The following is a 10,403-nucleotide window of genomic DNA, read 5'->3' as shown; positions in this document are numbered from 1 at the left end:
TACCAATATACCCATGTATATTCATTTTAGGAACACGCCATCCACCATAAGAACTGAAGGGCACTATTTAAAAAACCCATCGATGCCTAGACAAAAGAATACAAACAAATACTGAACTTGATCTTTTTGATCGGTCTGAATGTATCATAGTGATAATTGATTAACTTTCATCAAATGATTCAAATAGGCAGGAAGCATCTCGAAAGACTCTTCGAATGAACCATATAATGCCTTCTTAGTTTGTTCCACACCATGCTTGTTTTTAAGTAACTTACACTCCTTCCTCATGATTGATGTCGTTCATGATTTCTCTTGGAGTTATCTTTCATGCATTCGTGAATATACCTGAAATCTACTTAGAAGATACTTCTTTCACTACAAGGTTGTTCAACGATCCACAATGTCTATGCACATTTTGATACTTATTTAATTGAAGAACCATATTTTGCTCACCTTGGAGCAATGAATATTTTAGGGACAATCAACTATAGTCTGCAAGTTTTTTCTCGTGCATACGATAATGACTCTATTATTGCAACTCTTTAGTAATTTTATTTTATAGTTATTCCTAATCACATAATTTTTTTAAAACTTGCAGCAGTGTTGGAGATCATTAAACCATTTACCAAAAGCAATTTCTCGATTGTTTGAGCCACTTATTAGTCACTGAAATTTTTTATAATCATTAAGCTATTTGTAACACAACTCGTTATATAAACGAGATGAGCCTACTTCAATGGTTTTCAATTGTTCTTCATTATGGGAGAAACCATTAAAAGAAAACCTATTCAACCACGTCTCATTAATGTAATAACATAAAATATTTATACTGCCCAATAAATGTTCATGTAGCTTATACAACATACTAATGATTCAACTTCTAAAATGTCCTTTGTGCATCGCTTTCACTAGCCATTATTTGTCCAATATCATCATTGTCTTCATCATCTCACATTGACATGTATAGTTACCATCATCGATCTCTGGTTTTTCACTGTTAATGTGATCACTATTATCACTAATTAACTGTTCGGTTGCACAAACTAATTCAAAAATTATCGTATATATGACTTTCTTTGCTTTCATACATTTAACATTCATGCATTTATAACATTTAAGATTAACCTTAAAAGCTTCACATTAATCATTGCACCTATATCTCAAACATAAATTATAATGTCTAACAACTTGTACCTATCTTTGTTATCCTCGAGAAGGCTGGATGTCATTTAAATTGCTGCGATAAAGATCAGTGGCGCCGGTTTGCCCACGTGGTTTCACATTCTCTATAATGATCCTTTGATCATGCACAACATCATTTGTTCATTCTTCATTACATGCACATTGAACATCTATATTCAGGCAATTGCATGCTCTTTGTGTGCCTGGACTCAATGTTTGAAACATCAACATTGTTTACTGTTTGAGACAGTTGGATGATCGCTAAAGGTCTAAGATTGATAGATGTTGCCTCAAATAGATGCACATTATCTACAAGATTCTCATTATTTCATTTATCAATTGTTTATTGTTTAACTTTCAAAGCAACAACTTTTTCTTTAACTATGCAAGCAACTAAGTAGACTTTGACACTAAATAACATTAATTTTGCATCATCATCATCGTCCAACATGATTATCTATATATGTTGGCTATCTATGTTCGAAAAACAACTATACCGAAGGATCATTGACTGTTCCTTATGTTTATATTTTGTAGGCATTCAAAATATAAATTCCTTATAACTATTATTTTTTGAGACAACTATAGATATTTAAATAAGAAAATGAGTGCTAAGACAGTGTACTTCAACCATTTCAAAAGCCATCATTAACATATTACACCAACCACAAAATTTATCTAATAAACCCTAGCCCCATTACACCAACACAAAATATTAACTTAAGGATAAACAAACAACCATAAATCAACTACAATACAAATAAATAATATATATATATATATATAACCTAAAGATAGTAAAGCCAAACGGTAAATCCGGTGGAAAATATTAAATAAAACAGATAAAAATATAAAAAAAACATTCACAACAATAACTAAGCACAAATACTCGTGAAGCTATTAAATGCTCATATATATAAAAAAAAACATAATAAAACATAACAATTTGCATATATATAGTTTATATAGAACTCACCTTTCAACCTAACTAGGGAAGTCGATAAGAAGGATGATACCACAAGCTCATCAAAATACAACAACAAAATTTTACGAGGCTCACCATAAGGAGAGAGAGAAAATACTTAAGGTTTTAGACGATAAAAGGGTTACAATTTTGTTTAGAAATAAATAAAAAAGAGTAACAAAATAAAAGAAGACTTTATACCTGATTCAACAAACATGCAAATTTACTCAGGTTCGTATAATAAAAATTTGTGCAGATCACTATATATTTGCAGATTTCATAGAAAAAAATTACATATTTAAGAGAAAAATCACATATTTGAAAGAAACTTCATATATTTGTCAGAAAATTCACATATTTAACAAGGACTTCACATATTTAAGATGATATATAGTACATTATTTATGAAGTTTCGAGGTTTCTATTTAACAAGAGGTTCACAAGTTTGGTCAGGATAACATCGTGAGATGAGAAAGAAAAAATGTAAATCTACTATTTAGTGAGATTTTGCTATATCAGAGAGCGTACCAATATATTGCACAAATTTAAGAAAATTTCCTTTGTGTGAATGTTAAAAAGGTTATTTTACAATCAATATTTTTGGTTTTAGACATTAGACAAATTTCAAAATTTCTACTACATTTTGAAAAAAAAAACACATCATTTTTGTGGTACTTTATAATCAATTTTCATATATAAAAGCAATAACACACATATATATATATATATAATTACAAATACCACATTAATAACATGACAGCATAATAAAAAGTTGATAGTTACAAAAAAGGCCAGATCTTGAAAATGTTGCCTTTTTTTTGGATTGTATCCGTTATTCACGATAAAATTGTAAAAATTAAAAAAAGCCTAATATTTGTGATGATCTCATTGTCTCCTTAATAGAACCACACTCCAAATGTATTTTGCTTAGGACCAAGTTGCTTCACTTCAAAAGAAGGCCAGCCACCATGGTGGCATGCCACAGCCACCAAGAAGAATGCTCAATTCCTGTCTCAGACTCCCTTCTTCCACTTAAAACCCCTCACAATTGACCCCAACTGCTCATCTTCGTTTTATTTCACTGCAAAAGTAAAGAGAGGAAGAGCAAGTAGAAGAGGGTCAATCCCCAAATTAGGGAAAGGAGAAATTTGAAAAACTCAAATTGGGGACTCAAGATGAGGCACCCTTCGTTTGCGTGCCACGAAAAAAGGGGTTTCCGCGAAAACGCACTAAGCATTTTCGCGAGCCCTAATGTGGCTACGTAAACACTGCTCTCTCTTTCCCTGAAAAAAAAGAGGGCCGTTTTCAACGTGATCTCCCGTTTCCACAAAAAGCTTTCGCATGAGGTGTGTGTGTGTGTGTGGGGGGTGGGTGGGTGGGTGGGTGGGAGGCAAATTCTGTTTCAGCGGAAGAAGATTGCAGAAACCTTGGAGTGAAGTCTTCTTTCGATGCACACAAACGCCCCCTTGAAGAGAATAAACGGTGGTAAATAAACATAGAAAACCGACTCGTAGTCGACAGACATTTACATATATGCAGCCATTTTGCTGGCCTAGACATATTCATTTTTAAGAGAACCACCAAGAAGAAAAAAATTGAGGTATGGTCTTTTGGAGAGAGAGAGAGAGAGAGAGAGAGAGAGAGAGAGAGCATTCATCATTAACACTACCAAAATACATCCAATAGAATATTGGATGAGAGAGAAACATAAGAGTAAGACGGCCACCATCTAGATGGTGACTGTGCACAGTTCAGAGTACAAGTAGATCCACCCCGGTCTCTACTGTGTAATTTAAGAGCCAGATATACATCAGACATAACCCGCTGACGTAGCCTTCCAAAATCGAATTTGATGCCCCTAAAAAGGATATCGTTTCTTTCAATCCATATCACCCACCATGCTGAAAACAATCATACCCGCCACAATAATCTCCATTTTTTTTTTGTTTCGTAAAATCACGAGACCAATTGTATAGAGAGAGACCAAATAGCAATAAGAAAAAAAAGGAAAAAGGAAACATGATATATTTAAATGACATACAAACCAAAAAAAACAAAGTAAATGATAGTAAAAACTTAAAAGTAAAACACACAGCTAGTCTTTTTAAAAAAAGTTGCGCGACCGGGCTATTTTTTTTTAAACCAAAAGTGATAAACAATTTTAAAAATGACATTCAACCCTTAACAATTGACTTGTCATTTCAAAAATATTAAAGTAGAAAAGCTTTTTAGCTCACCGGTGCCCCTCAATCATCTTTTATAGGTAAAAAAGTATAGTCTTTTTTTTCCATTAAATACATAAACACAAGTATTATATAACCTACGAATTAACTAATATACCCACCCGAGACTCGGGCCTAGCAAAAGGCCGACTAAACACGGGTCATGCCTGGCTGACATTCATCTGCCTGATTAGGAAACAGGTAGGGTCGGACCAGGCTCCATTGCAGTGTCATTTTGGTCATATCCTAACCCGATCTGTTGATTATTCGGGACCCGGGCGTGGGTCAGGCCGGGGCACTTTTGGGGCTTGGGGCCGGCCTCGGCCCTCGGATCGGTATGCGACCTGACGTCCACCCACACCATCACCAACCAATGTGACGGGATGCGTGTCCCTTGCGACACGAACAGATACATTCTGACACGTTGTCATGAAGATTGACACATACGACTAATATTTTAATATTATCTATATATTTAAAATGTTTTAAGTATTATTTCAATAATAACAAAATTTTCCTCGTCCTCCTATTTTTATATTTTTTTTTCGTGTCCTCATGTCTACGTGTCTCTGTGGTATATCGCCCCCCCTCTTATAAACACCCTCTTCCCCCTCTCGAGCGAACGCGGGAAAGAGGAACTTCCCGGCGAGCAAGCTGCCAGTGGTTTAGGGTATCGAGATCGAAACAGGGCAGGGTGAGAAAGACGAAGAAGAACGAGAAGGGATGGAGAGCGCGCTCGCTAGCGCCTCATGCATCACCGATCAGAGGCAGAAGATCGAGCAATACAAGCACATCCTCACGTCCGTTCTCTCCACCAGCAACGCCGTGGATGCCAAGAAGCTGATCGATCATCGTAATTTATCTTCCCCCTGTTTTTTTATTGGCAACAATCTCCATCTCACTATTCTTTATTTCCTTCTCTATCGCGTTCTGTCCTTTTGAAATCTGACTGAAAGAATTGCGGTGTGATTCGTACAGTGGTATCGGACGACGTCCCCTTGGTGGTGTCGAGGCAATTGCTGCAGGCATTTTCTCAGGAATTGAGGAGGTTGGACCCTGAGATGCAGAAGGAGGTCTCCCATTATGCGTTAGCTCAAATCCAACCTCGGGTTGTCTCCTTCGAGGAACAGGTCCAGTTTCGAACCCTAGAAACTCCGTTATCTGTCTCTTGTCATATTTTTATTGAACAATAGCAAGGGCTTGTTGAAAGGGTTTGTTTTCGCTTCCTTCTCGGTGGATTTTATGGTCCGACATGGCAACCGTCGACTGTTAAACCATGGTGTAGTTTGTTTATTGTTATCTTTTTTATATAAACCATAATAGTCAACCGAATCTGTGCTTGTTGTAATGTATCTACTGCATTGACGAAGCACGATTGCGCCCTGGAAAGCAGGGAGTTAAACTATATACGTGCTTGAACTGCCTCACGCAGTGGTAACGGTATCAGTGATTGTTCGATAGATGAAGTGCGTTGCTAATGGTAACAGTGGTACTTATAAAATTTGGTTTTTATATGGTTATATTTATTTTTGGCCTAAAGTTGCCGATAAGGGAAATATAAAAATTCTTAAAATCCCCTGATAATTTCTGAGCCGATTTATTGCTGTTTTAAGCTTTTGCCACTATGATTCTGCGTGTCCTATAGGTCAGTCGATATTTACTGTCATCCATTGTATATTTGTATTATATTTTCTTTTATGTTTAAACTTTAAAGTTTAAACCAATTCCCTCCTAAATTTTTATATCGATTTAATTTGTACTGATGTGACTGGGAGCTGCTACATTTTGTTTCTTTTTCTTCTTTATATTATTATTTAGTGCTCTACAACTGTTCTAAGCCAAACAGTAGGATGTTAGTTTTTAGATTTCGGTCTTTACTGTTTTATTCATTTCTCCAAATTTTGTAATCTTGCAGGTGTTAATGATAAGAGAAAAACTTGCTGAGCTTTATGAATCTGAACAGCAGTGGTCCAAAGCAGCGCAAATGCTTAGCGGCATCGACCTTGATTCTGGAATAAGGCATGTTTGATTGTTTCTGATTCTTATTTCACTGAATACTCGTGAAAAAAGGAAAACATAATTTCACATTGATTTTGCTGCATTCTTTTTCTTTTTTTTGAACTCAAGACTAGTTGATGAAACATACAAACTCAAGAAATGTGTTCAAATAGCTCGTCTCTATCTCGAGGTATGTGGCTACTCTCTCGAGTTGAAACATTCTTCCAAAAGACATCCTTTTCCTAAGGGCAAACACATTAACTATTATTTTTTTCTGTGAGCAGGATGATGATGCTGTAAATGCAGAAACTTTCATTAACAAGGCTTCATTCTTGGTCAGCAATAGTCAACATGAAGTATTGAATTTGCAATACAAGGTGATTATAGCTTCTTATTTCTGGTGCTCATTTTAGCTTGAGTCCATAAAACTTTCATTCTAAATAGTGCATTCCTTTATGTTAACAGGTCTGTTATGCACGTATCTTAGATTTGAAGCGCAAGTTTCTGGAAGCTGCCCTTCGTTATTATGACATTTCCCAGATAGAGAAGCGGCAAATCGAAGATGAGTATGTAACTGTCTACCAGCCTGTACTGGGAACTGTGGTTGCAGTTGCTTTGAAACATCTTAATATATGATATTTTGCTGTAAAAGGACACGTCATCTGATTCTGTTTTTCCTGGTACACTGAATAATTACTGCATGCACCAATCAAAAGGCTTTAAAAATTGAAAAATAAATTAGCTGCAATTAAAATAAAATTTTATAACGTTCAAGCTAGTTTGCAAGTGAAATATGACAAATGAACTGTAAATAGTATCTATAACATTGAGTTTTGAACTGTCAAATATGTGATGGCCTACATGTAAGAAGCAACAACTAACAATGAATACCAAATATACTAAATGTCAGAAAAGAAACTCGTCAATTAAGTGGAGAAGTGATGGCTAAAACATGATCACCTCAAATCATATAGTGGATGCAACACTAATATTACAATTTCCAGAGTTACACATGCACACACACACATGTTATTTTCCATATTCGCTTTTGATCATAAGGCTGGTTGGTATCTTTAATCTATTGTATGCGTTGATCATATGCCACAGCTGCTCTGCCTCTGTTCTATTTTTTATTCCCCATGTAAACTATTCTTAACGAGAACTCAATAAAGTAGCTGTACCGTTGTGGTGTTGTGTGGGTCTGTTATAGCATTTTGACCTTTTTGGTCATCAAGGTGCAAGTTGCGGTTGCACTCTATGTTGTTGATGGGGAATACTATTTGAAGGGTGAAAAGGAAACAACACAGCAATTATAAGTTGTTTTCTGCTTTGAAGGCATTCACTGTAATTTTGGGTGCATTTGGATGCATAGACAAAAAAGTCTCTCAAAGAAAATTTATCTCAAATGCAGTGGGGCCAAGTGGTCAGCATCTTGTCCATTTCCATTGCAAGGACATTCCTTTTTGTCCCAAAACATTTCGTCCCAAAAGAAGCCACTTTTCCGGGCAAAATAGGCACCTCAAGGGGTGCAACTTTTTGTCCCTAAAACTGTGGGATCCACATGAGGTAAAAAAATGTCCATGTAGACTTTTTGTCCCATGTGATAAACACACCCTTTGTATTCTTGATTGGATGGTCATTTGTCTACAGTTCTGCCTCTCTGGCTATGTCACCTGGGTACAGGTGCAGGTACGGGTGTAGATGGAAAGGCTCAGAGAATACACAGAAACGAGAAAGAGAGAAAGTAAGAACTTAGAAACTTAATTAGGTCTAATTTCCTTAAGTTTAAATAGAGATTAGCCAAGAGAGCAAAATTACATTAGAGTCTCTCATTATGTATAAAATACCAAAAACAACCTTAAGACTGAATAAACTTTACTTTAAAGTGGTCGACTTATCTTAATACTCTCCCTCAAGCTGGAGCATAGATATCAATCATGCTCAGCTCGCCACAACATTTTGAGAAACTGGGCCTGGCAAGAGGCTTTGTAAAAATATCTGCAACTTGATCCTCAGATATTACATGCTTGGTAGAGATATGTCCAGCTTGAACCATATCTCTTATATAGTGACAGATTGACAATCAACTTCAATATGTTTTGTTCTCTCATGAAATACAAGATTATTAGCTATATATGTAGCTGCCTTGTTATCACACATCATCACCATAGGTGATGAAACCTTCACTTGAAGATCGGTTAGCATAGTTCGAACCCATATTAATTCAGTTGCCGTTTGGGCCATAGCCCTATATTCTGATTCGACACTCGACCTAGCAATCACGATTTGCTTCTTGCTTCTCCAAGAGATTAGGTTACCTCCCACAAATACACAAAATCCTATGGTAGATTTCCTATCCTCTACGGACCCAACATAATCGACATCAGAGTAAGCAACTACTTCCAGGGTACCTCATTTCTTGAATAATAACCCTTTTCCAGGAGAAGATTTTAAGTACCTAAGTATCATCATTGTAGCATTCCAGTGTACCTCAGTCGGTTTGTCCATGAATTGGCTAACCTTGCTTACAGTCAGAGCAATATCAGGTCTAGTCACCGTCACATATAATAACTTCCCTACCAATGAGCGATAGCTCCTGCTATCAACAGGTTTTGACCCCTCATCCAACAAATGAACTTTGAGATCCATGGGAATATTTGCTGGTTTAGCTCTCAACATTCCTGTCTCTTTTAATAAATCAAGAACATACTTCCGTTGAGACAGAACTACACACTCACTGCTCCTCGCCACTTCAATGCCCAGAAAGTATCTAAGGGAACCAAGGTCTTTTGTAACAAAATGTTTTTGAAGATGAGCCTTCGTAGCTGCAATATCTTTTATGTTATCTCATGTGAGGATGATATCATCCACATATACCACCATAACAACTATGCCTGAGCTAGTTTTCTTAATAAATAATGTGTGGTCTGACGCTGACCTATTAAAACCAAACTTTGATATCACCTCAAACAACTTTTGAAACCATGCATGAGGACTTTGCTTTAGACCATATATCACCTTTCTTAATCTGCACACCTTCTGACACTCCCCCTCAACCACAAACTCAGGAGGTTGTTGCATGTAGACTGTCTCGGATAGATCCCCATATAGGAATGCATTTTTCACATCTAGTTGACACAAACTCCATCCACGATGAACAACTACGGAGAGAACAAGACGAATGGTGCCCATACGTGCTACAAGAGAAAATGTCTCAAAGAAATCAACACCATATGTCTGAGTATAACCTTTTGCTACTAACCAGGCCTTGTATCTTTCAATTGAACCATCTGAGTTGTATTTAATGGTGTATGCTCATTTGCATCCAACAATGTCCGCATCCAATGGAGGATAAACAAGATCCCATGTTTACCATATGTCTGAGTATAACCTTTTGCTACTAACCAGGCCTTGTATCTTTCAATTGAACCATCTGAGTTGTATTTAATGGTGTATGCTCATTTGCATCCAACAATGTCCGCATCCAATGGAGGATAAACAAGATCCCATGTTTGTTGAGACAATAAAACATCCATTTCATCTTGCATAGCCTGCTTCCACCGGCTATCGAGTACTGCTGTTTGACAATTCATAGGAATAGTTTCAGTAAAAGCTTTCATCTGATTACCAATTTTGGCATGTGACACAAACTGAGACATAGGATATAAGGTACATTGCCGTGTCCCCTTTCGCAGAGCAATTGGCCTGTTATCATCAACAGAAATATCATTGTTGTCAGGAGTACTTTCCTCAGGAGAAGAAGAAGATAGAAGCACTGGAGGGGTTAGAGCTCTACGCACATACACCAATGGAGGATTGTGAAATCGTGAGAAAGATGGAACTGAATTCAGTGATAGGGGCACTGATTCCAAAGGAAAAGGAGGAATAGGAAGAGGAAATGAGTCATCTTGATCAACTTGCTTCCTATCACCAGTACTGGAATAATATGGAATAGACTCCAAAAAAGATACATCCTCACTGACATACTCCCGACGAGAAATCGGATCATAACATCGATACCCCTTTTGATTTTTGGG

General features: G+C 36.6%; 1 protein-coding gene across 2 annotated transcripts in view; it reads left to right on the top strand.

Annotated features, from left to right (window-relative positions):
- The first annotated feature begins 4,930 nt into the window (after positions 1 to 4,930).
- The window catches only part of LOC149847638 (COP9 signalosome complex subunit 4-like), a 46,941-nt gene continuing 41,468 nt past the window's right edge, over positions 4,931 to 10,403 (top strand). For both annotated transcript variants that reach the window (XM_090015324.1, XM_090014758.1), the window contains exons 1-6: positions 4,931 to 5,221; positions 5,347 to 5,498; positions 6,284 to 6,387; positions 6,496 to 6,556; positions 6,651 to 6,743; positions 6,832 to 6,932. In XM_090015324.1, the coding sequence (XP_089871450.1) occupies positions 5,092 to 5,221; positions 5,347 to 5,498; positions 6,284 to 6,387; positions 6,496 to 6,556; positions 6,651 to 6,743; positions 6,832 to 6,932 (641 nt within the window). In that variant the 5' untranslated portion in view covers positions 4,931 to 5,091. The remainder of the gene's footprint in view (positions 5,222 to 5,346; positions 5,499 to 6,283; positions 6,388 to 6,495; positions 6,557 to 6,650; positions 6,744 to 6,831; positions 6,933 to 10,403) is intronic.

The sequence above is a fragment of the Nuphar pumila genome, chromosome 1 (assembly GCF_984573655.1).
Source record: "Nuphar pumila chromosome 1, dmNupPumi1.hap1.1, whole genome shotgun sequence".
NCBI lineage: Eukaryota > Viridiplantae > Streptophyta > Magnoliopsida > Nymphaeales > Nymphaeaceae > Nuphar > Nuphar pumila.
This window is presented reverse-complemented; position numbering and strand designations above follow the sequence as displayed.